General features: G+C 54.3%; 2 protein-coding genes across 4 annotated transcripts; both read right to left on the bottom strand.

The window, feature by feature from the left end:
- Positions 1 to 471: 471 nt before the first annotated feature.
- On the bottom strand, positions 472 to 9,368 carry FDXR (ferredoxin reductase). 2 transcript variants are annotated; one of them, XM_019745646.3, is made up of 12 exons: positions 9,204 to 9,368; positions 8,384 to 8,481; positions 4,828 to 4,923; positions 4,500 to 4,622; positions 4,174 to 4,287; positions 3,777 to 3,878; positions 2,773 to 2,880; positions 2,439 to 2,523; positions 2,109 to 2,308; positions 1,857 to 2,028; positions 1,066 to 1,236; positions 472 to 936 (listed from the first exon to the last, which is right to left on the bottom strand). In XM_019745646.3, the coding sequence occupies exons 1-12, from the start codon at positions 9,280 to 9,282 to the stop codon at positions 806 to 808; spliced, it is 1,479 nt and encodes a 492-aa protein (XP_019601205.1). In that variant the 5' UTR covers positions 9,283 to 9,368; the 3' UTR covers positions 472 to 805. The 2 variants fall into 2 exon arrangements, with proteins under 2 accessions (XP_019601205.1, XP_074175440.1); XM_074319339.2 differs by having other exon boundaries at positions 1,857 to 2,055.
- A 3,095-nt stretch (positions 9,369 to 12,463) lies between these two features.
- Positions 12,464 to 24,337, bottom strand: FADS6 (fatty acid desaturase 6). 2 transcript variants are annotated; one of them, XM_019745644.3, is made up of 7 exons: positions 24,202 to 24,335; positions 23,719 to 23,915; positions 22,890 to 23,056; positions 16,945 to 17,125; positions 16,136 to 16,323; positions 14,984 to 15,163; positions 12,464 to 14,422 (listed from the first exon to the last, which is right to left on the bottom strand). In XM_019745644.3, exons 2-7 carry the CDS (start codon positions 23,879 to 23,881, stop codon positions 14,273 to 14,275), a joined length of 1,029 nt encoding a protein of 342 aa, XP_019601203.1. In that variant the 5' UTR covers positions 23,882 to 23,915; positions 24,202 to 24,335; the 3' UTR covers positions 12,464 to 14,272. The 2 variants fall into 2 exon arrangements, with proteins under 2 accessions (XP_019601203.1, XP_074175780.1); XM_074319679.2 differs by lacking the exon at positions 12,464 to 14,422 and adding an exon at positions 14,449 to 14,804 and having other exon boundaries at positions 24,202 to 24,337.
- Between the last annotated feature and the right edge of the window lie 251 nt (positions 24,338 to 24,588).

Genomic DNA, 24,588 nt, shown 5'->3' on the forward strand with positions numbered 1-24,588 from the left:
TGCAAATAGCTACGGAGAGTTTAGTACTGCTTTTAAAAGGCTGGTTGGTCTGGCTGGAAACAGATGAGGCGTGCAAGGCATTGGAAGCAGAATGGGGGACTCGCACCAGAGGTGTGGGGACCACAGGGAGGGACTGGGGCAAGCTGCTGCCCAGTCCCCTCGCTCCCACTTTTTCTCTTTTCTTCTTTTGGTTCTACCAGGGGCTAACCAGGGAGGGCACCAGGCAGTGGGGCCAACAGAGCAAGCAGGCCAGGGCCTTAGGGTGCCTGCAGCGTGGGCAGAAGGCAGGCAGGCCTTAGCAGCAGGGCCAAGCCGAGAAAGGGAGGGTAGGAGCCAGGGCTGGCTACCAAACCCCCCTCCACGAGGTCCCTGAGCCAGGAGTTCGCTCTGCAGCGCCACCTGCGGGCTAGAGGGGAACTGTGGCTGGAAGGTGACCCCAGGCTCCAGAAGAAGGCGCAGGCACATCAACCATTGGTTCTCCCTTGTAGCTGGTTTATTTTCAGTATATTCCTGACCTGGTGACCCTTCACAGTCCGCAGGAGAGAGGTGGGAGGGAGGAAAGTCAGCGTGTACCTGCACCCATCCCTAACTGAGGTTATCTCCTCGCTGAGAGTTAAAGCTACACCGGCAAGGGTGACCTTCCGGCAGGGGTAAGTGTTCAGAGACCCCTGGAAAAGAGGCAGCCAAGGCTCCATGCCAGGGCAGGCAGGGCATGCAGCTGTGGGGCAGCGTCCCAATCACACTGGCCCAGGCCCCTCTCCCCTGTGCAGCATTCCTCCCCTCCCTGCCCAGCTGGGAGCTGGGCTCAGCGCCCCAGCAGCCGCAGCATCTCCTGAGGATCCAGCAGCTTCTCCCTGGGCTTCCCAGCGCCCTGGCCCCGGGACATCTCCTCAGCATCCAGCTTCTCCCAGTCCGAGAAAGAGATGGGCCGGACCCCTGAGGCAGAGGAAAGATGAATCACTACCTCATCCTCCTCCTCCATCCCAGCCCAGAGCAAACCCCAAACAGAGGAAAGGCCCAGGGACCACCCACTCCACTTCCCAGGAGTTCACACAGGGCTCAGACCTCGGCTGCTGAGCAGGGCCTTGATGGCCGAATAGCCAGGCCTGGGGCCGGACGGCAGCAGCCCCGCCTCCAGGTCCTGCAGCAGCGTCTGGCTGGTGAGGAAGCTGTCAGTCATGGTGGTGGTGATGACACCTGTGGGACCCCGCTTCACCCAGCCACTGCAGTAGAGGCCTGGGGGAGGGTAGTGAAGGGGTAAGAAAATGGGAGGCGGCTGGACACTAGCCTGGCGAGCCCGAGCCCCCAGTGTAGATGTGCGTACACACAGCGGTACACCCTAAGTCCTCTGGGCCCACTGCAGCTGCTGGCTCACCACCCCGGATTTGTCTCAACCTGTTTGTACCATACCCTCCCCCCTTACACCTCAGTTTCCCTGTAGACCAGGAGCTGGGTCTTGCCCACCTCCAGTTTCAGCAGGCCCTTAGGAAATGTTTCCTGAAGGAATAGACAGGTGTGTGAATATTTAGTCAGACTGGAAGCTGCCTGAGGACAGGGGCTGCTGTTTAATCTCCAAATCCAGCAATGAGCACAGGGCCTAGCCCAGGACAGGCCTCAGTAAATTGAATGACTTAATAACCAGACACACGTGGGCATCTCAGCTAGACTGGGAACTTACCCTGGGGTCAGGAGGAGGGTGGGGCTGGGCCCCAGGACCCAGACTCCCAGGGCCTGGCTCAGAGCAGTTCCTTAGTGCACACCACTGGATGAATGAATGAATGTGAATGGTCCCAGGGGATGCCAGCCTCCCTGTTCCCCACCATACTTTGGTGCCTAACCTTCCCACACCCTCTCACCTGGCACATCCACAACCCGGCCCTCCATATTGGGGATGACCCCAAGTTTGGGGTCAAAAGGCACACTGGGGTCAATGGGGTGGCTCTTGTACCCAACGCTGCTCAGCACCAGCCCACAAGGGAGGTCCTCCATGTCTCCGGTGGGCACTGCCCGGGCGGCGTCACCGACACCCTGTTGGGGAGTGTGAGCAACACGTGGCTGGGGTGGGGAGATTTGACAACAGGGGTGTCTCTGGGTAACAGGAGACTTACCTCCAGTCTGGTGATTGCCAGGCGGATGCCTGCTGCTCGCCGCCCATCTGGTGAGGGCAGCACCCGCTGGGGGCTTCGGAAAAAGCGGAGACCCCAGGCTCGGGAGGCCAGTGCCTGGCGGGCAGCCTCTTCCACCCCTGGCTTCTCAGTGGCTGTTCGAAGCAGCAGTTCTGTCAGCCGCTTCCTTGGGCGGGGCACCTCTGTCAGCAATGCAGAACAGCTCAGGGCTGTGCCTGGGTTACAGTCCTCTCCCCGAATGCCCTCCCCAAGCCCTCTGACCTAGACCATCCCCTCCTTAGTGAGCTGGGGGGCCAGGCCGGGGCCCCTCACCCTTGATTCTGTCCTGGAGGCCCAAGAAATCTGCAGGATCCAAAATGGGCCGGGTTCCTGGTAATTGAATCATCTCCCGAAGCTCCTTGGGGGTGGGGGTGGGGAGTGGGGGAGGAGATCAGGCCCAGAGCACAGTTCATTCTGGAGCCCGCCCCAGAGCCCAGGCCAGCTAGGGGACACCACCATCACCCAGCACTGCAGGAGGAACTGGCCTCCACCTAGCTCCCCTCTTCCACCCCAGGCAGAATTATCCCCAGGGGCTCTGCCCTTCCCCACCTCCCAAGGGCAAACCATCCACTTAGGACCCTGGCACCTCTCCCTCTGGCTCCAGCACCTTAATGGTGAAGGCTACTTGCAGGGGTCCTCGTCGGCCCACTATCCACACCGTCTTCACCTGACTCTGCCTCAGTACCCCCAGGGAAGCTTCCGTGATGTCTGTTTTCTGGAACAAAAGGAGGACCTTAAAGTCATCCAACACTGAGCCTCTCCTTTTAGTCATGTCCCGACCCTGAGTGAGCCTGAGAAGGTTGGTAGCCCGAAATGCACCACTGCCCCCCCCTGGTGGCCATATGGAGCACTGCCGCCAGTTCTGCAAATGGTTCCAATTAATCGTGTTTCCCTGAAAATAAGACCTAACCGGAAAATACGCCCCAGCATGATTTTTCAGGAGGACATCCCCTGAACATAAGCCCTAATGCGTCTTTTGGAGCAAAAATTAATAAAAGACCCGGTCTTATTTTTGGTAGCAACAGAAACACGGTAGCAGCAAACCAGGCCCATGCTCTTTCACTCAAAAAGGGTTTACTAGGTGCAGGGCACCACGCAGGGAACAGGGGGAGAGGGCGTAGCAGGTGTTAACGGTGCAAGAGACATGCCCTCACAGAGCTTCTGATCTGGTGGAGAGAGAGATACTTATCAAATACTCATCAATAAATGTAAAATTACAGTGGTGACAACATGCTTGGAAAAAGTAGACAAAGTCTGTGAGAGGAGGGTATAAGGCTTCCTGAAGGAAGGGACAATTGAGCCAAGAACTGAAAGATTAACTGGCAAGAGGTGAGTCAAGAATGTTCTAAGCAGAGGAGTGGTATGTGCAAAGGTCCTGCAGCACACTGAATAGTACTGTTTTTTAAAGGCCCACAGAGCTGGAGTTCTGAAAGTGACAAGGAAATGGTGTGACATGAAGCTCATGGGCTGATTTTCAAAAGACTTCTGCCTGACACCAAGGGGAAACTGAGGCTCAGCTTGAAGGGATGTGGCCTGAACCCTGAAGCAGGGGCACCCTCCCCGCAGTGTGACTTCACCTCCATCCCTCCAGCCCCGGACCTACCCACTCACCTCCAGGTGCTCAGGTGGGGTTAGCAGGATCCGGGCCACATCCAGAGCCACGTTCCCCTGCCCCAGAATCACGGCTGTGTCACAGCTCAGGTCCGGCACCAGCTGGAGGAAGAGGTCTGCATAGGGTTCCCCTAGCCTTTGTCCATAGCCCTCGGGCTCCCCCACACTTGAGACGTCCAACTCACCTGAGCCTCAACTCAGGTCTCCCTCCCCCCCCCCCCCCCCCGGCCCCACCTTCCCAGAGGCCTTTCACAGGTGACCTCCCACCTCGGTCAGCCTGATGTCTCACATCTCATCTCACCGGGAGCCTTCCAGTCCTGGATGGTGGCTCCTCCTTCTTCCAGCCCTGGCTGAGGGGGGAGGAGGAAGAGGCAGTGGGAGTGCTCCCCCAACTCACCTCCCGTTTCTCAGGAAGCCCGTTGTACCAGCCCACAAAGGCCCGGGCCGAGAACACACCGGGCAGCTCCTCACCGGGAATTTCCAGAGCCTGATTGTCCTCTGCCCCATAACTCTGAGGAAAGATCCAGAGCCCTCACCACCAGTTAAGGGACCAGGCAGCCCCCACAGGGCTCCCAGGGGCCTCCCTCAGCTCCAACTCCGTAGCTTCCACGCTGGCCCGCGCCCAGTGGTTTGGGCCTCACCCACATGCATCCTTCAGCCACCACCTCCTGCTGCTGCCCTGCCCCAATCCCCATCCCCAGCCCGGCCACCATCTGCACTCACCAGCACCACGGCGTGGTAGGCCTCCCGCAGTTCTGGCACAGTCACGTCCCTGCCCACGACCACGTTGCCATGGAAGGCACAGCGGTCAGAGCGGGCCGTCTGGGTAAAGGTGTTGATGACATTCTGCTGGCCCCGGAGTGGGAGGGGTTAGAGGATGAGGCAGCTCCAGGGACCACACTGTGCCACTCTCACCCCACAATGTCCCCAGGATGGAACCTGGGTGGCATCTAGAGGGCCTGGGGTCATTCCATGCAGCCAGGCAGCCTCTCTTCCCTCCTCACCTTGACCGAAATCTCCAAACCTCCTCTCCGTGCCCAGAGAGACCCACCTTCACCTCAGGATGGTCAGGCGCCACACCAAAGCGCACCAGGCCGAAGGGTACAAACTGCTTCTCGTAGATGTCCACGCGGGCCCGGGTGTGGTGCTGGGGAAGAAGGTGGCAGGAGGTGGGGCTGAGGGAGGGGCTGGGCCCCTACAGGTCCTCCCCGTCCCGGACAGAGCAGGAGGGCCCAGCTCAGTGGACTGAGAACAGAAAGAGGCCTAGACCCTCTGCAAGGAGAAAGAGAGCCCCCTGACTCCCCATCTGCGTAGAGAGCCAGACAAGAGGAATGGAGCAGCTGAGCTCAGACCTGCCAGCCCATCGAAACCTCGGCCAACAGGAAGACGTATCAAGAGAGCGTCTTTCTCTACTTGGATCGGGCGTGCCACATCACTCTGCCCTAGAACCCCTCGACACTTCTAGAAATGGCCAGCCAGGCTGGTGACTTGAGAACCACCCCTTGAAATTCATGCTTGCCTTAGCTCTAGTCGCTAAGATCATCCTGTTGGAAAGGGGGCCGAGCTGGAAAAGGAGTCGGGGGCACAGCTGGGGCATGTGAGGGGTAGAGGCAGATGGAAGTGGCCATAGTCTTAGAAAAAACGACCTCATTCAGACATTGGTCCGCATGGCCTGCCCTCCAGGGCACCCAGAGGGGCCATGGAGAAGGCACAGGGTTGGGCTCAGGCACCAACCAGCCACATGACTGGCAAGTTCCTGGATCTGCCTCTTCCTTTGTAAACTGAGATAGATGACCCCACGTCGCTGGGTTGCTGGGAAGCATCCTGGAGGTCAGGACCGTGAGAGACTCTGGGCCACAAGCAGGTTTGGGTCAAGCAGCTGGGGCTCCTACAGACGACACTGCCCTGCCTCGCACCCCCATCTTGGCTTTTGCTGTAATACCCCCGATTCAGGGGGACTTGGGCCAAATGAGCTCATGCCCTCCAGTCGCCCTCAGTCTGATAAACGCTCCTGCCCCTCTCCTTGCCTTTGTCCAAACCCCCTTTGCCCTCCACTCCAGTGCCTACACCCGAGTCCTGGCGCCCCACCACCCACCCACCCCAGCCACAGGTGGCGCCCACCCCACCTCCTGCAAACCCTACTGATGGGGTACCCAGGATGAGTTCTGGCGCTGGAGTCAACAGCCACGGGGACCCCACCACTCTCTGGCTCTGTGCCACAGGAATGTTTCTTAACTTCTCTGTACAACAGAATATCCCTTCTGGCATGACACTCAAGAGTAAATGAGCAAGACCTGAAGCACTTAGCCCAGGGCTTCACCCACGTGCGTGTACAATCAACAAAAGCTACCATTACTATTACTGGTGTTGTCGCATGCACTGCCACCCTCATAACCTTCCTGGCTGTCCACTGCCGCAGGACAAAGTTCAAACTGCTCAGCCTGTGGACAATACCTTACACAATCCCACTTTATCTTCCATTCTTTCCTGCTGTGGATCTTTCCCTCTAGGTCACACTGCTCTCTCCAAGGCCACCTCCCACAAAGCTAAATGCACTGGACATGTTTATTGGTTATCTGGCGCAGGCTGACCTCATCTTCCACAAAACTCTCCTCCCTAACCCTTGCAGCTCCCTCTGAACCCTCCAGCTGCTCTATCTTGGGCCCCTTTTCCTCTGTCCCCCTTCTAACAAAAACATTCTCTGAGGTTCTTCCCATCTGGGACCCTCTCCCTTCCCACTAGACACATCTCCTGGGGAAGTTTCACCGGCTCCATCCTTCAGACAGCAATCTGGCCATCTCCCCCTCTGGCTGAGTTAGGTGCCCCTCTCTGTACAATCCCCCACCCCAGTTTCTGTGCTTACACCACCAGAGCCCTACGATATTGTGGAAACCCTCTTCCACTGCTCTCCATAATCCCCACATGAGGTCCTTGAGCGTGGGGACCATGCCTGTCCTGCTCACACCTGTTCCCAGTGCTGGGCCCATGCCTGGACATGTCAGTGTCCAGTAATTGATTCCAGAATGGGCTGCCATGGTGCCTAAGAGAGGGCTCTACCATCAGACTGCCTGTGCTCAGATCCCAGCACCTTTCCTGTCTAGGTGGGACCTTGGGCAACCTCGCTCAGCCTCAGAGTCTTCACTTGGGGGAGTGAAACGGGAGTCATGACACCTGCTGCAGGTTGTCTAGAGGATGTGATGAGATGCTATACAGACAGTGTCTGACTCAGCTAAGTGCCACTGCCTCAGATGTGCCGTGCATGTATCTTGGAGCTCCCAGTGGGCAAAGACCAGCTCTTAACTGGCCTCTGTGTCCATCTCCCAGCACCTCCCACAGGGAAAGCACGTGTACGTGTCAGCTGAGTGCAGGCCAGAGCCTTTGCTCACATCAGAGGCACTGAGAATCCTGTCTGGAAGGCGCACTCTCCCCCTTCCCCAAAATTCAGGCTCAGCTAACAGTGTCCCTTACACAAAACCCTCCAGGACTTCACCAGTCCCTGTGAAATCCCTGGGCTCTGGGACAGAGACCAGGGTTGTCCTACAATCTGGCAGCTTGCCTGGGGACGACTCCCCACATGTGGGAGGCCCTCTCCAGAGCCCATGGTCTCCTTCATTGCAGATCAAATGCACCTTCTACAGGAAACACCTTCATCCCCACCTACCTCAGCTCATGCTGGTCACATCATCGTAATTAGCTCTTTTACCTGTGTTGCTTAGAAGGCATGCTGAGGTCCCTTTTCAGCAGGGTGACAACTCATCCCAGTCTCCCCAAGACCCTCCCAGTTTTAACACTGAAAGCCCTGTGTCCTGGGCAAACTGGGGTGGTCGATCACCCTACCTTTTAACTATCTGCACATGTGTTTGTATAATTAATATATTCATCATTTCTCCTGTCTCTTCATGGACACTCCAAATTCCTTCAAAGCAAGGCCATTGCCCAATGTCTTAGTAAGCCTTGGTCTCCCCTCCTCTCCCAACATGGTTCTCCCTCCCTCCTCCCTCCCACTAAGGTCCAAGGTCTGGCAAAGTCTCAAGGATAATTAGTAACCTTGGGGCCTCGCCCGCCAAGGCCACTACTATAAGCCTTGAGACCCTGGCCTTTGGGGGAGGCCATGTGGGTGGAGAGCAGGCTTAAAGAACAACATGGCATGGGGAGGGCTGGAGCTATGGGTGAGGACAGCACAGTGAGGTGGATACAGTTACAGAAATCCCTAACAAGAGAGGTAGAGCCTCAAGATGTAGGATGTTGGGAACAGAGTGGAGATGGTGGAGAAAGGCGGGAAGAAGAGGAGCAGGATAAAGTCATTTTACAGGTCTGCACAAGCTCCCTGAAGGGCTTGGCCAAGGACGCATAGCCAACCATCTGCCACTGACCACTGACCATCGCCCATGAGGTAGACACACTTCTCTCATAGCTGAGGACCTAGAGTGGGGAGCCCCAGATGTAGGTGACAAAATGAGTAGAAAGAGTCCTGTCTAGATCGGCTGGGAGCCCATTCTCCATCAGGAATCCAGGACTGCTTTTAAAACCCAAAAGAGTGGGGCCTGCCTTTAGGATTGGAGCAGCAGGTGAATCGTGGGTGAGGGTACCAGAAGGGCATGGCTTACTTTTAGCAGGTGTTGGGCAGTGTAGAAGCCAGCTGGGCCACTTCCCACCACACAGATCTGGGTGGTCTGCTCCTGCGTGGAGAACTGCTGGCGGGAACCTAGGACAGGAGGCAGGGAGGTCAGAACAACACTCCCTCCCAATCCCAAGCCACTTCAGAGTCAAACAGAAGATGGAGCTTCCCAAGCTTCACCCTCATTTTTGGCAAAGCTTTGGTGTTTGCAGTGTTCTTACTTCCTCTGAACCCCAAAGGCTGTCTTCATTCAGAAACCCACATCTCACACATGTCACTGAAGATGGCCTACTCAGCAACCCCCACCACCCACCTCTTAAACTGCCCTGCACAGTACTTCATTTTCCTTATGGGGTTCCCTACCTACCCCGCTAGAATACCACATCCTTCCAACGGACCCCATGTCATCCCAGTCTCACCGCTGTGGATCTCCCCACAATGCTCCCATTTCACCTCTTTAGCCCCTCTCTCCACAGAACCCTACCAGCGGGTTTACTCCTGCCTCATTCCTATAATCCCGTTTCGTCTCAGACTTCTCTCTTGCCCCAGACTTCCATACCACCCTCATTCACCCCTTCTCACATCTGCGGACATCATGGTCTCACCCTAGGGCATCTCACCCCACAGGCCCTCATCTGCCTCCGGTACACCACCCCCATCTCGTCCGCATGAGTGGACCCTTCCAGTCTCGTCCCTGGTCCCCTCTCTTGTCCCTCTCCAGCTCTGCCCCAGCTTGGCTCCAACCATCCCCTTAGCGCTCGTAGGCCTCCCCGCGCTCCCATCCAGCCCCAGGGGTGCACTGTTCCTACTCGGGGTGCTCCCGGCGGGAGGTTGCCGGGTCCGAGGCCACGCCGACCAGTGCCACCAGCGCCAGCAGCGCTGAGCCATGGCTGGGAGGAGGAAACAGCACAAGGATCTGTTCTCCCCGACTGCCCCGCGCTTCGCGTTGAGCGCCGGCTCCGGCCCCGCCCCTCCCTGACCCCGCCCATAGGCGCAGCCCCGCCCCAAATCCCGCCTCCCACGCTCTAGGAAAGCACAGCCGGGCGGCTCCACCACCGTCCCCTAAAGAATCCCGCCTCCAAAAGGGCCTGTGGGGTGAGATCCCGCCCTCGGATCCTCCCACTTCTGCTGGAGGTCCGCCCCCCCAGGATTTCTGGTCCCCACGTGACTTAAAAAATTTCTCCCCAGTCTTCGCCCTCCCTCCAACTTTCTGGAGTTTAGAGTTAAAAGAGAGCGAATCCTCATCGCTGTTTCAATATCGCCTCAAGAAGGGAACCAATTAGAGAGGAGTTTTCTCGGAGGCTCCCGTCGCTGGCTGATGACGCATCCGCCTCTCCCGCCTGATAGCGTCCTCCTCTGCCGGAGCTGGTTTCTTGCTTGCCAATCACCAGTCCGGTTCAAGCACGCCCATTGGGTAATGACCAAGGAGTCCGGAAGTTCTGGGAGGGGGGTGGGAAAAAGGGCTCCCAGTTTATAGCTTGGCGGCCCTACTAGGCTGCTACACAGGTGTGACCCCCCCCCCTTTGAAGGTGCGGTCCAGCTTGGGCTAGGGAGAATTTTAAACCTTAGAGATGTCGATGTAAGAAATGCCTGAAACTGTAGATAATTTTTATAAAAATTTATTTGAGCCAAAACTGACCACAATTGCTGAGAAGCAAGATCTACAATGCTCCCAAGGATAAGTTTTGTAGTTTCTTTTAGGCATTTGAAATTAAGGAGGGAAGGTAAAGAAGGTGACGTGAAAGTGGGAGAAAGCAAGGTGGGGATAGTATTACAAGTAGTTAGGATTATGTGTTTTCTTGAGGGTGATTACAGCTTCCAAAGGTATTACTTCTGGACTTTCAAAGGTGTGTTGACCTAGATGCACAAGAACAATGGACAGGCCTGGCTTGAAACCTTTCGCTGAAGAAGTTACAGGCCTGGGGTGTGACTGGGTACCATGGCCTGGCCATTTAGGAATTTATGATCAGATCACCCTGTGAGGTTACTTTCCGTACTTTATGTAGAGTCCCTTTTTTGACCAGAGATCTTGTCCCACCTCACCCCTCCCCTTTATACAGGTGAGGAAACAGAGGAGGAGAGACTTGCCCTGGGTACTCAAGACAGAGCCAGATCCTGACCCTGTTCCATCAGGGCAGGAATAGTGTGAGGCAGTGACGCACTTGCCTTGGGTGCAAAAACCTCAGGAATCAAGATAAATAATATTTTAATGCAACATTTTGAAAGATTGAAATTAATGCAAAAAAAATCCATGATGAACAAAATATACTTTTAAATGACAGGATCTATGGTCACATCTGACCCAATAAGCCTAATGCCAGCTTTAGCTTCCTTTTTTCCCAAGGACCCTCTTGTCAAACACTTCCTTGGAGAAGCCTTCCCTGACCCATCCTCTCCCAAGCTGAGTTAGGGCCCCTTCTTGTCCCCTAACACTCTACCCTATTAATACTTGTTACACTACCTTATCATTTTTAATTACCTTTTTTTTTTTAAATTAAATTTATTGGGGTGACAATTGTTTGTTAATTACCTTTTTTAAATTGAAATAACAAATAGAAAAGTGCAGAAGTCAGAAGTGTACTGTTTGATGAATTATCACAAGATGTAACCCTGTAACCGCTATACAGATCAAGAAGTAGAACATGGCCAGCACCCCAGGAACACTTTGTCCCCCTTCTAGTCACTTCCCTTCCCTCCTACTGTTCTGATTTCTAATAAAGCCATTGTGTTTTGTGCCTGTCCCAAACTAGGCAAACTATGGCTTGCAGGCCAAATCCTATCCAACACCTGTTTTTGCACTGCCCACAAGCTAATGGATTTTACATTCTTAAATTGTTTTTAAAAATGTAAAGAATAAGGTTTTGTGACATGTGAAAATTATACGAATTCAACAAAATTTTATTGGAACACAGTCATGCTCGTTCTTTACATATGTCTATGGTTGTTCCACACTTTGCTGGCACAAAATGCTTTGAATGTTTGTGACAGAGACCATATGGTCCACAAAGCCGAGAATATTTACTATCTTTACAGAAAAGTTTGTCAACTCCTGCACTAGACTGTAAGTTCCAAGAGGTTGGGGCCCAGTCTCATGCAGCCTTATATCCCCAGAGCTTCGCACAGTGCCTGGTACATAATGGATGTTTGTAGTTTTTCTTAATGATCAAATCACTTATTATCCTTTCACATGGGAGGCAGAGAAGGAGATTTGGGATTAGATACCTCTGAAAGCCCTGTCGGGCTCACCTCCCAGAGGCACTATGTTTGGTGGTTATGGACAGGGATTCTGGAGTCGGACACACTGGGTTCAAATCCTTCTGCCGTTTACTAGCTTTACGACATTGAGAAATTTAATCTCTCCAAGACTTATCTTCACAATATGTAATGGTAGGAGACAATAGTACTAACTTCTTGTAAAAATTAAAGTTAGGTGGCATAGGTAAAAATGTGCCGTAAGTTCTGAATAGATATTAGCTATCATCATCATCATCAATCTGAAGACGTTCGCCATCATCATCAGTATTATCACCTCTGATACACTTTGTAGATTAGACCTCAGGTCACTGCAGAGCCCCAGAAGGGCTTCATTCACTCTGTGCCCACCCCTCACCTCTCAAGCCCCATGCATTCCCAGCCCACATCCTCAGAGTAACAGAAAATCAAGCCTCAAAGTGATCCAGTGACTTGTTTCCAGGTGCCTGTGGTACAGCCAAGTCTGGTACCAGGGCCTCCAGCCGCTGCCCATTCCCCACTCAGGCCCAGATCAATAAGAATGAGTCATTGGTTATGTATTAGGATGGTTTTAATCATTAGCCAGGACTGTGCAATGGAGCCTTTTCTGACGTTGCATTTTTCATATGGAGAATTAGCAGTTTGATGAGTCGCACTCCGAGACCTTAAGGCCGTTTCTGAGCTACTAGTGCATTTCAAAAGAGCAGCAGTAAGGTATAGCAAAGCAGTAGGCTGGGGAGTCTGCCAAGCCAGCCTCCTTGCAAGAGGGCTGCGTGGATCCAAAACGCTGCTGTAGCCATCAGCCTCCCACCAGGAAACAGATGGCATGCTCAAAAGGTCTGGTTGCAGAGTGTTTAATGGAGGAACTTTGTACAGAGGTGTAAGCAGGAATAAGGAAACCGTGAAGCACCCTGGGCTAGAAACAACTGGAAGCGACTACCACCCCAGGCCCTGAAGGAGCAAAGGAAGGAGCTGTTTTCACAAGGCGTGACAGTGGTCGCTGCAGGAGAGGGTGCCTGCAAGCGTGTGCCTTTGGTAGAGAAAAGTAGGGTGGAGGGGAGTGGGGAAAGGATCTGGAGGGGCCAATGGCAGCTACGCAGCAGAGCTACCTAAGGCCTCACTAGAGATGGGTTCTCCAGCAGGGCCAGGCTTAGCGAATGCCCTCACCTGCCGTCTGACCCATCAGTCCATCCCACTTGCTGACATTTAGCTTCTCAACATCAGGGGCAGCATACCCTTTGCCCTGTCCAAGGACTTCACTGAAAAATAAGGCCGTTGTGCACTCAGAACTTGACTTGCATGTTCTTAACCAGGGATGATCTTGCCCCCCAGGGGACATTTGTCAATGACTTCAGCCATTTTTGATGGTCACAGCTTGGGCTCCTGGCACCAAGTGGGAAGCTAGGGATGCTGCTAAACATCCTGCAATGCACAGGACAGGCCCCAACAACAGAGAATCATCATGTCATAGTGCCGAGGCAAGAAACCCTGTTTTAAACTAACTTCTTTGACTTCCTTCTCTGTCCCTCCCTCAGCCTCCAGCTGGGCCCTTCCTTGTACCCCCTCATCCAGCCTCCAGCCAGGGCAGGTCCCAGCCCTCTCTCAAGTCTGCTTACTTTTGGTTGACTTAGTGGTGTCCCCCAGCACCTCGACCTCTTCTAGCTGGGATAGTTCCATGACATTCCGGACTCCCTCCCAGGCTGCAGAAAAAGCTCTCACAAGCTAGCCCAGCCCAGCCCAGCCCTTGACTTCCAGCTCTAATATCTGCACCCCACACGCCTTCTCCTCCTTCCTTTCTTCTCTAAGGCCATCTGTCCTCCAGACCCTTTGCCTATCACCCCCTCTAGCCTCAGTTACCCTCCCAGTAATTTTTCTCTCCCTCAATTGATAATTCTTCCAGGCCCACTCCTTCTAAATATCATGGAACAAAGCAGATATTTTTCTAGATCTAGGCAAGGTCATGCTCAAAGCTATTTATACTTTTCCTCCCCTTACTTCCAGAAACTGGAGTACTCTCCTCACAAAACACATACACTTAGATCTCACTGATGACGTGGCTCTTGGGAGCTGTGGAGCCAGGCTGTGTCTTGCACAGGCTTCTCTGGCTGGGAACCGAGGAAGGTCTGCCAAAGGTAGCCTCCCCTGTGGTCTCTGAGGAGAGGGTTCCTTAAGGGACAGAGCCTCCAAGGGCACAGGAAGAAGCAGTAGCCGCTAATTGCACGGCTCTCCTGGCATCCGGGAGGCCTTAGCCAAGGGCTGACCCTGCTCTCTCCATGCCCCCTCCTCGCCTGCCCCCTGCACAGGGCCTGTCCTCACTGTCACCCTCCCTTAGCTCTACCAAGGCTCAGGCAGAGCAGGGGAGGAATCCAGCTAGTTAGTCCTGAGATGAAGTTGGCCAGACTGCCTAGAATGCCCAGCCACCTTTATTCTTTTCTCCAGATAACCCTCGCAACTCAGAAAAGCAAGCAGGGCAGGTGACCCCCAGGGCCCCCAGCAGGAGATCCCTGCCTCACTGTCTGCCCAGCAGCCCAGCCACCCCCACTGGGGAAGGGCCCGCACCTTCCTGGCCCCAGGGATGGCCAGCAGGAGCAGGAGAGCCAGGGTTGGGCCCAGGAAGGGGAGCAGGGTGACTGTGCTGGCCCGGCCCTCATTGCAGCCCCACCAGCTCAGTGATGGGAGGGGCCTGCACCATGAACTCCTCGTATTTATTGAGGAACAGCCGGAAGCGCGCCAGGTAGGTGTCCTCGTTGTAAGGCAGCTGCTTCTCATGGAGGAACTGGGACACCACGGGCTTCACCTGCCAGAAGACGGGCGGGAGGAGGGGGTCGCTGAGCCAGGACTGGGGGCCCTTCCTCTTCCCTGCCCCAGCTCCGGTCTGCCTTGTTCCATGGTGTTCTGAAGGAGCTGAGGGGCTTGGAGAAGTCCTGCCTCTTCCCCTCTCAGCAGGCAAGGGAGAGGGGGCTTCTCCTCAACACCCCCCCACCCAGGGCTTCCAACTGCATGACAGTCTTCTTTGCCATGGCAGATAAAAACCATAGTTCCTTTACCAAGCGTCCCACTGTGTGCCCAGCCTTTCAGATCCATCTCTTTATTTCATCCTCAAAGCCTGTCAATGTAAGCACTGACAGATGAGGACACTCAGGCTCACAGATGGTCACTTAACTTGTCCAGTCGCATTGCTAGAAAGAACCCACATGTCTCTGATCAGAAACCCACACTGCCGTTTGTGCCCTGGGCTGCCCTTTCTGAGGCCCTCTGACTTGGGAGACTTGGGATTCAAGCGAAACCTGAAGGTTACTCACCGTCTGCCCTCAGGTAGTCCCTTCATCCCAGCCCCTCCAGCCCGACTCTCATCTACCTTCAGGCACATGTTGTCAGAGAGCCTGGGGAAGAAGTGGTGCTCCACGTGGCAGCTGATGATGGAGTGGCCGAACGCCCAGTCCAGCACGGGCAGCCGGGGCAGGTTAAGCACGCCCAGGCTCATCATGTGAATCCGTCGGGGCTTCTTGTCCCGGGAGAACATGGGGAGCCCGATGTGCTGTGACAGACACGTGGGTCACCACCTGGGCCCTTCCTGTACCTCTCCACCTGCCCCAGGAGTCTTCACCTCGCACTCAGGGACCAGTGGGTTCTTCTGCCCCCTTACTTCCACTCTGGCAGGACCTGGTAGAGGCGTGAGGGGTGGGGTTCACCTGTCCAGGACCTGAGCTCAATCTCATCCATCTCTGGGCCTCTCCCCCCATCTGTACAATGAGGGTCTTGGCCTGGACACCCCTCGGATCCCATGGTACTCGAAAGCTCGCAACTGCCCACCATTTACTCTCATGTCACTATGTCTTTGCTTCATCTTGGAGAGCCCCTTCTCTGCTCTGTTTTTACCGATAAAATCCTGCTCATCATTCAAGATCAAGTTTGTGCATCCACGCTTATATTTTCATTCAACAGGTTTGTATACAAACGTGTATACCCCCTCCGCCAGGCACCGTCCTAGGTCCAAGGGATGCCAAGTGAACGGGAGGTTCCGTTCTAGCAAGACAGGTAACTGGGACACACTACGACACTAAGTCATTCATGGGAGAGGCTTCGTCCCTACATAAATGGTCGAGGACACTGTGCTGAGTCCTGGCCTCCCAGGAAGACCTCTGTCTCCAGCTCCTCCATCTGCCTGCCTCGTGGCCTGTGCTGGGGCCTCTGTGATGGCCTTCTTTCAACTTCGTGAGGTTATTCACAGTAAGTGCCCTGAGGGCAGGAGCTGGGGGCTAATCCCTTGTGTTGCCACAGAACTTAATCAGGAGGCCAACGCATAGTGGTAGGTTCTTAACCAATCTTTGCTCCACGTGAGAATGGTAGCCAGCGTTAAAGGGAAGCCAGTTCCTTACCTGAGACCCAAACTCTCTATGGTGAGCCACATAGAGACGAGTAGAGGGCGGGGTGCGAGGTGGGGGGATGCTTCCTCAGGTGGAGAACGCTCCCCACAGCCCCCCAGCGCCCAGGGTGGGGGAGCTCTCACCTGGAAGACGTTGACATGGAGGAAAGGGTGGGCCAGCAGGGATCTGGTGACGAGCATGCAGGCCAGGGCTGAGCTGGGGCTCTTGAAGCCAGACACGTTCAAGAGCAGCCAGTAGTGAGAATAAAGGCCCAGGGAAATCAGGCCCAGCGCCCGCAGCGCCGTCCTGAGCTCCATCTTACTCAGCCGCTCTGCCAGAAGGGGAAGAAATACAGTGACACAGTGGGCAAGTTTCCCATCCAACATAAGCTGGCTCCCTGGCGACTCGGGGGTGCCAGCTAGGGTGACCTAGGTGTGTCCACCCACACACCCTGAAAAGTAGGTTTACCCATTTTATAGAGAGGAAATGGAGCATTAAGCAGCCTGACCAAGGTCACTCCGATAGTGAGCAGTGGCCTGGGGCTTGAACCCAGGACTGGCTGCCCCCCAACCTCTGCTCCTCCCACCCTGATAGCGCTCCCATGATATTAATTATAACATGCAATATAGTACAAGGCATTTACAAAGCATTTTTACATCTATGACCTCATTATGTTTTCACACCACCCTTGAGGAGCAGGTAAGAACCTGAGGCTCAGAGAGGTTAAGTTACCTGCCTGAGGTCTCCAGCCATTAAGTGGCAGTGCCAGACGTGGCCCCGGGTCTGAGGTTCTTCCCACCCTGCCTGGCTGTCTCAGAAAGTTTCTGTCCCGTCTTAACTCAGGGCTCCCCACCTCCTCCACAGGCAGCTTCCAGCAATCAAGGAGGAAAGGAAGGAAAGGGAAGACCAGGTCGTTGCAGGGCACTTCAGACCCCGGCCCTGGCATACTCACCAACAGCCACCACTGGGGTTATGATGGGGATCAAGAGAGGAGCAAGGAACATGTAGACGTAGCGGTTGAGGCAAGGCAGCCGCCACGTGCTGGAGTCCCCCAAGCCCAGCACGTTGGTATAGCCATGGTGTATCTTGACGTGTCCATACTTGGCGTACTCTGCAGGGAAGGCCGTGCATACCTAGAGGAGGGAGCCGGAAAAGGCGCCGGGGTCCACGTCAGGCACGGCACAGCCAAGCAAGGCAGGACCTTTGGAAACCTTGAGAACACCCCACCGTCCCCAGACCCTGCATTTCCAGGTTCTTCCTGCTTACACCCCCAGCTAATCAGCCTTCACCATCAACTCTCAGGTATCTGTGACCGCAGAGTGGCAGCCAGTCAAAACAAGTGCGTCCACTTGGCATGGCATGTGAGGGGGCATGAGGCCAGCCCCCCAGATTGCCACTCTGCCACTGACCTCCCAGGCAAGCCTGAAAGCCTGAGACGATTGGACACCCGCTTGTCAGGTTCCTGGCCTCGGATTGTAATTATTTTGTGTGTGTTTGTTTATCTTGGAAACATCTGTACTTTCATAGCCTATTTTGCATTCTGAGCCCACAGCAGTGAGGGGAGGAGTGGTCTGCAAGCAAAAAGAGGCCATCTCCTGAACTGTCCACAAGGGTGGCACCTGGAGTGAGGGTTCCCTGGTGGGAGACAAGAGCTAACTTCTTGCTGGGGTGGCTCCTCTGGCAGGTGTGGGGTTCTCCTAAGCTGGTCACCAGCACAGGCTCTCTGACTCCAAGAAGGGTCATTCTGAAGGCAACGGAGGCACTAAGGCGTATCTCATGCAGATACATGCAAATGATCGTGCAGATGCCAGCCTCTTCCAATACTCCATCCTGGTCAGAAGGTTTTGCTAATTTCATTGAAGATGCTGCCTTCCAGTTTCAGGAGAAGCTGAAGAGTTTCCCAGTGCCAATCACTGTGAGCTGGTACAGACAGCAGAACACCTTGATGTGTACTCAGCACTCTGTCCTTTACATATGTGACATGTTAAGCGAATTCAGCAACAGTGTTGCTGAGGAGTCCCTGAAAACAGGCACTTTGCTCTCAGAGGATGTAACCCTCGAGGGGCGGGCGGGTTTTGCTCTCTGTTTTTGTAACTTTGCAGAAGGATAGAACCTGGGAGAGGCTGCAGAAGGTGGGCAGGTAACGTGTCCATTAAAGTGACGTCTCTTCCAGACCTGCTGGTCTCTGAGGACCTGCCTGCTCAAGAGCATGCACCCATTGGGGTCCCTTGGTTGGTTCAAGTTAGTGACAGAAGCCCTTTGGCAGCAGGCACAGGGGTCACAGCCGGAGTCTGTTGGGATGTCTTGAGGCCAGCCTGCCTCTGCCCAAGGCCTGCAAGTGTGTGTTTTGAACCTCACAGTTCTGTTCCACGTAACTGGAAGAAGTGACTGTTTTCAGCTGCTTCTTCCATGCACTTCTGCTCCAAGGTCCAATCTTGTCCGCATTGCTTCTTTCGTGAAGAAATGTCAGCTGAATGCAGCAGTCTGCTTAGTGACAAAGCCGATTTTCCTTCTGGCCCAAGCTCAGCATCTCCTTTGAGCAGCAATGCTAGAAACGACCTGGAGCCTGAACCAGACTGAGCACGGTAAGAATCCAGCCCTCAGGGCCCTGGTGGGGTTCTCAGCCGTGTGCTCAGACCCGAGGATGCAGGGGGAACAGGTTACCTGTACAGTACATAACATGTGATTTGTGACTCAGCACTCACTTCCAGAGTCTGGGTACGATTTGCCTTTTCACGTGAATAAGAACAGATTTGAGTCTGTTTCTGTAACACCGGAATTCTAGATGTTCTTCCCGGAGAGGAAGAGAAAGGAATTTAAGCTAGAAGGGGAGACTGCACACAAATTACAGCGTGTGTACCTACGTGTACACCCATCAACCAAAGGGCACTGGGAAATGGCCACATGCTGCGGAGGTAGTTGGAGAATGGACTGTCCTGCTGTAAAGGTTTATTTAAAGGTCTCAACCAAGGATTCCACATCCAGATCCAGAGAAAGTTCCAGAAGCCTTGAGGTTGGTGCCACTTCTTGATATCGTCACCTTCTGTGTTCCTTGGGAAGACTTAAAAGCCCCAATCTCTTAATAGCACTCAGGCTCTGCAAGTGGCAGACTGTGCTAGGGGTGGATGTCAGTATAATTCCTCTTGACATCCTTTCTCAGCTAAACATCAGGACGCAAATCTCTCATTAGTTCATGCATTCCTTCATTCAGTTGTTTGTTCACTAAAGTATCCCTGGGCCTCAGCTGGTGGCCAAACGTAGTTATCTAATTTATCTCTGAATAGGTAATATGTTTACATCATTCGGAATTCAAAAAGTGCACAGTGAGGGTCTTCTTCCTGGGAAGTAAGGGAGGCTCTCAATCTCTCATGTATCCTCTAATATTTCCCTTGTATTTTATTGTTTAAACAAACAATACTTTGCAGGATTAAAAACCACCATTATAAACTTGTGACGCAACCAACTGTGGGTGTTCAATAGGTCACCCTGCTGGATTGGAAGGGGCGGGGTGGGGCGGGGCAAGGCAGGTGATGGTGCCAGAGGCTGTTGATTTGGGCCAGCTGAGAGATGGCGAGGATGGGAAGGGCAGCATGGGGGCAGGATCTGGGGGAAAGGTGAGGAGGATTCGGAGCAGAAGAAATCAAGGGTAAGGCCAGATCTCCAGCTAAGGCGGGGGACCTGGTGCAGCCACTCCAGAGGTGGGCATAGGAGAAGAGAGCAGCAGACACGGACAGGATGAGAAAGAGGAGCTTTGGGTTGTCCCAGGGGCAGTGTCCCGCAGGCAGGACGGACTCTGGGCTGGAGTCTGCCCAGCTGCCATTCCTCCTTCCAGCTCCTCTCACTGATTCCCAGGGGCTGGGCAGCCCCTTCATACTGGCTATAGAGTGGTGGGGACCTCCGGGGCGCCACAGGCCTCGGTGACAGGTTTGTCAAATAAAGTATAGCACACCCAGATAAATTCAAATTTCAGATAAACAGCCAATCACTTTTTGTAGACATGTACCCCAGCCAGGGGGCTGTCCTGTGCACTATAGGATGTTTAGCAGCATTCCTGGCCTCTACCCATTAGATGCCGGTAACACACACACACACACACACACACACACACACACACACGACCAGTCATGATAGCCAAAAATGTCAGCAGACACTGCGAGTGTCCCCGCCATGCTCTCCCCTCTGTGCTCACAGCATTCACACTGCCAGGTTGAGGGTGCCATCAGGTTCAGCCTACCCCGCTCCCAGCCGCACCACATACCAGCTGAGCGGCCTCGGGCAAGTGACTTCACCTCCCAGACCAGTGTTTCCTCATTTACAAAGTGACGGTAATAGGTAACAATAACAATAGCTTTGACCACATAAAGTGGCGTGACTATTAAATGAGATCATTCATGGCAGGTACACAATAAGCACCCAATAAGTGTCAGCTGGTATAATCAGGATTTTTATTACTTTGATGTCATTCATGTATGCCTGTTTCCCCACTTGACTCTAAGCCCCTGGGGAACTGGAAGCGGGTCTTATTCACTGTTACGTTCCCAGCATGCAGCAGAGGGCTTGACAGGGAGCAGAAGCTCAGTGATGCCAGTGCACCGCTCAGCCATTGCCTACTCGGCCAACACTCTTTCGGCCCCCAAAGCTCCCCATGCAACCAGCTTCCCTCCTAGTCTCTGCTCCCAGCTGGGCAGCCCCTGGTCCCTCGAAGCAAGCTCACCCTTTTCTCTCCAAGCCCCTTCCTCAAGGGCACACTCAGCAGGCTCAGTGGAGCCGGATATCCATAGGCAGTTGCTGCAGGGTTCTCTGCCTCTGAGGGGCCGTGTACAAGCCCACCAGGGTTCCCGTCCACCAGGAGCCAGGCTTTACAGATCCACGTGAGTGGGATTCACCATGAGACCCCTTCCCAGAGTCCTCGGGCTTATCCTTGAGGAAGCCAGACCAAAGATGGGGGCGGGGAGGGGTGCTCCTTGGAAGTACATTTTGCAAACCTACACATATGATAAAATGGCATGGAACTACAGGCATGCATACACACACACACACACACACACACACACACACAATACTAATGTCAATTTCCTGGTTTTGCTATTGAATGACATATATAAATGTAACTATTGGGGGAAACCCGGTGAAGGGTACACCGTACACCGGACCTCTCTGTCCTATTTTTGCAACATCCTGTGACTCTATAATTACTTCAAAAATAAAAAGCTGGGGTGGCCGGTTAGCTCAGTTTGTTAGAGAGTGGTGCTTGTAGCACCAAGGTTGCCTGTTCGATCCCTGCATGGGCCACTGTGAGCTGCGCCCTCCAAAAAATAAATAAATAAAAATAAAAAGTGTATTTTGTACTGCAGACCTCAGTTTTCCCTCCAAATAATTTTTTTTGAATTTTTATAAAAGTTTATTTGAGCCAAACTGACGACATATGACAGGGAGCAAGATCTCAAATGCTACCTAAATAAAATGTTTAAACTAAAAAAAAAAAGTCATAGTTGAGCATCCACAGACTAATACCCCTCGGGGTTCGGGTGGGAACAAGCAGAGAGAAGGTCAGAGACAGCCCCGCGGATAATGGTGACACTGAACTCCTGGGAAGAGAACATTGGAATCCTGACCCGGCTGGGCGTTCTTGGCTCTGTTTCCACCACCACACAGGACTCAAATGAAGGTGACTGCATTCCCCTGGATGACCCCGGGGAGGAGGAGGGAACAGAACTGGCCTATGCTCCCTGTGGACCAGTCGTGACTCCACACCCTTAGTACAAAGCTGATTTTAGAAGGAAGGTTTGAAGTGGAGACACAATAGAGCTTAGTAACTGGCACTGGCCTGTTTCCTCCCATTCAGGGGAGCATCCTGATTGTGAGTGACATGCAGGGGAGTCCCTAAAGCCCTTTGATTTCAGGCGCTAATCCTTCCCAAGCTTCAGTACTTACACCATGGTGGCTCTGCCCACCCACCTGCCCCCCACCTTCCTGTGGCCCTTCATGGGGCAGTACCCAGAGGATATAACTGACAGTCCCTGTGACATCACCCAGGACAGGGAGGGGCTAGGGTTATCGGTGGGCTGGGGAGAGGGTCAGAAGTACCCTAGCAGGAGGAATGGAACATTCTGTAGACCAGAAGTGAGTCTTCAGAGGGAAGTTCATGCTGGTGTACGGAAGTATGTATGATTTGAGATACTTTCACAAAGAAATAACAACACCCAGGAGTGTCACTGCCCCCTCCATCCTACCCACTCCTCCCAGATCCAATGGGTCAGAGAGGGTGAGGCCCTTGCCCACCCCCAGCTCGAGCCAGCAGACCCTGAGACAAATCTGGCAAACACTGGGTGCCCAGGAAAAGCCAGGGATACTCAGCTGACACCTGAGGTTGTGAACTAGAGAACTAAGTTCTTCTATAGTGGGGGAGTCTCCTGAGTGTCAAGGCTTGGGAAGAGCACAGGCACCCTGCAAGAGGAGGTGACAACAGGACATGGCAGAAGTGGAGAGTAAGAGATCCAGGAGGGTCCTGGGCGGCAAGAGCTTGTCCTTTGTGCAATCCAGAGAACAGGTGATGGGCCACAGCCACCGCAAAACGCACACACATACACACACACACACACACACAGAATTTTGACTTCTTTGCATAACTGCATCGACCTTTCAGTTAAAAATAAGTAACACTAACAAACAAACAACAACGAAAACCCTTTCCTTGCAGCTGAATGCATGTTCCTTCCAGAAGAAATAAGCAAAGCTTGCACTTGGCGAGCACCAAGGAGTCAGGCTCAAGCCCTAAACAAGATCTCCAGTGTCTCCTTTAATCCTCACACTGGAGTAAATGAGAGTCATGCTGGCACAGAACAATGAAGTTGCCCATTTGGTACCAGCAGCCGCCCCCATCCCCGCCAGGCTCACCTCCACAAAGAAAAGTGCCCAGATCTTGCTCCAGCGTTTGGATTCCGTGAGGGCACCATGAGTGGCCAGGTGGCTGCCCTTGACAGTGAACGTGTAGTGGCACACACCCAGGATGGTGATCCCCAGGACAAAGACCAGGACATTCTCAGAGCGCAGGCACAGGAACCCTGCATGGGAGGGGGGGGGCAGGGTTTTTCTCCAGCTCTGGAGATCTAGGCCTAACCACCCCAGCCCCCACCCCTGGGAGGCCAGGCCAAAGTGGGCCCAGGCCTGGCAGCTGCCACAGGCAGCAGTGAGGCAGGTCCCACGATGGCCTGGGGTGATGGGTTGGTTCTCTCTCCAGGATTTGGGACAAAACAGAGCCCCATGGACTCTCCAAGGACTTGGGGGGCTGATTCTGGACCCCAGCCAGAGCAGTGGTGGGGCTAGGTCATGGTGGGGGTCCAGATTAGGAGAGGTCCAGGGGAAATACCCACCCTCCTTCCTCACTCACCTCACTCCATCCCTGGTGACCCCAGGAAACCCTCCCCTCCCCCAGGCCACCTTCTTCCTTCGCTGTCTCTCAGTGATTCCTCTCAACTTTCCCCTCCACCGCCCTTCATGCCATCAGACCCTCTCCTTCCTTCAGCACTCAGGTCCTCTGGGGAGATAGACAGGACACCCCAACCAGACTTTCAGGTTTGGTGTGTGACTCTCCGTCCTGGGATCCCGGGCACGCAGTGTCTCCCCCGTACCCCAGCCGTCTCCATCACCTCCCCCTCTACTACCACCCCCAGCCCGGCCCCCTTGTCGCCCTGTCCCCGTGTCCCCATGTCCCCATGTCCCTCACCAGGCGGCAAGGCGAGGAGGCTGAGCGCGAGGATGGCGCAATCCACACCGTGGCGCTCCCACCAAGAGCTCGCCCTCACCACATCCTGGACCCGCGCCTCCAGCTCGCTCAGCAGCGCCTGGGCCCCGCTGCTCTCCTGGGGCGCGTCCGGTGCTGTCTCCATGGGGCTCAGGACAACTCGGAGGACGCTGGAGTATCTGAGGCATTGAGCAAGGTGCGGAGCGCGAGCGGGGGCGTGTCTGGGCGGAGTCAGGCCCTGGCTGGGGACACCCGTCCCCCCAGCCCCCACTCCCGGTGTCACGGTGCATACTGGGCACCGAGCACCTCTGGACCAGAACCGCTGCGGGAGGAACCGGTAGATGCACGAAGGTGGGGAGGAGACCCTGGAGGGAGAACCAGCCCTGAGTAGAAGGGACGCCCGTGGGAGGAGGGGGGTACGCAGAGACCCCAGTGGAAACACCCCAGGGTCCCTCACCGCCTCACCTCAAATAACTCCCTCCCAGTCTCCTGTGGCGTTTGTTGCAGCGTTTTTATCCCAGAGCCTGAGTAATTTTCTTAGTAGCACTTAGCAGGCACTCCTGCACAGGACACAGGCTTTTGTTCCTCGTCTGTCCCCACCCACAGACTGGCGGTGGGGTGCCCACAGGGCCTTACCTTGCTTGCACTGTTGCTCAAGCTGTACCTTCAGTACGTGCAATGGTGCTTGGCACACAAAGGTTTTTAAATTCATGAGGTAGAAAGTTCAAGGACTCACTCCACTCAGGCCAATGGGAGCAGGGTCCCTTCTGAGTCCAGTGTTTTAGCAGCGGTGACTCATGGAGAATTGGCTCTCCAGTGATTTTTGGGGGTGAGAAGGGACAGCTATAGAGA

This window comes from Rhinolophus sinicus, chromosome 12, assembly GCF_057876585.1.
Source record: "Rhinolophus sinicus isolate RSI-liver-muscle chromosome 12, RSI-T2T, whole genome shotgun sequence".
NCBI lineage: Eukaryota > Metazoa > Chordata > Mammalia > Chiroptera > Rhinolophidae > Rhinolophus > Rhinolophus sinicus.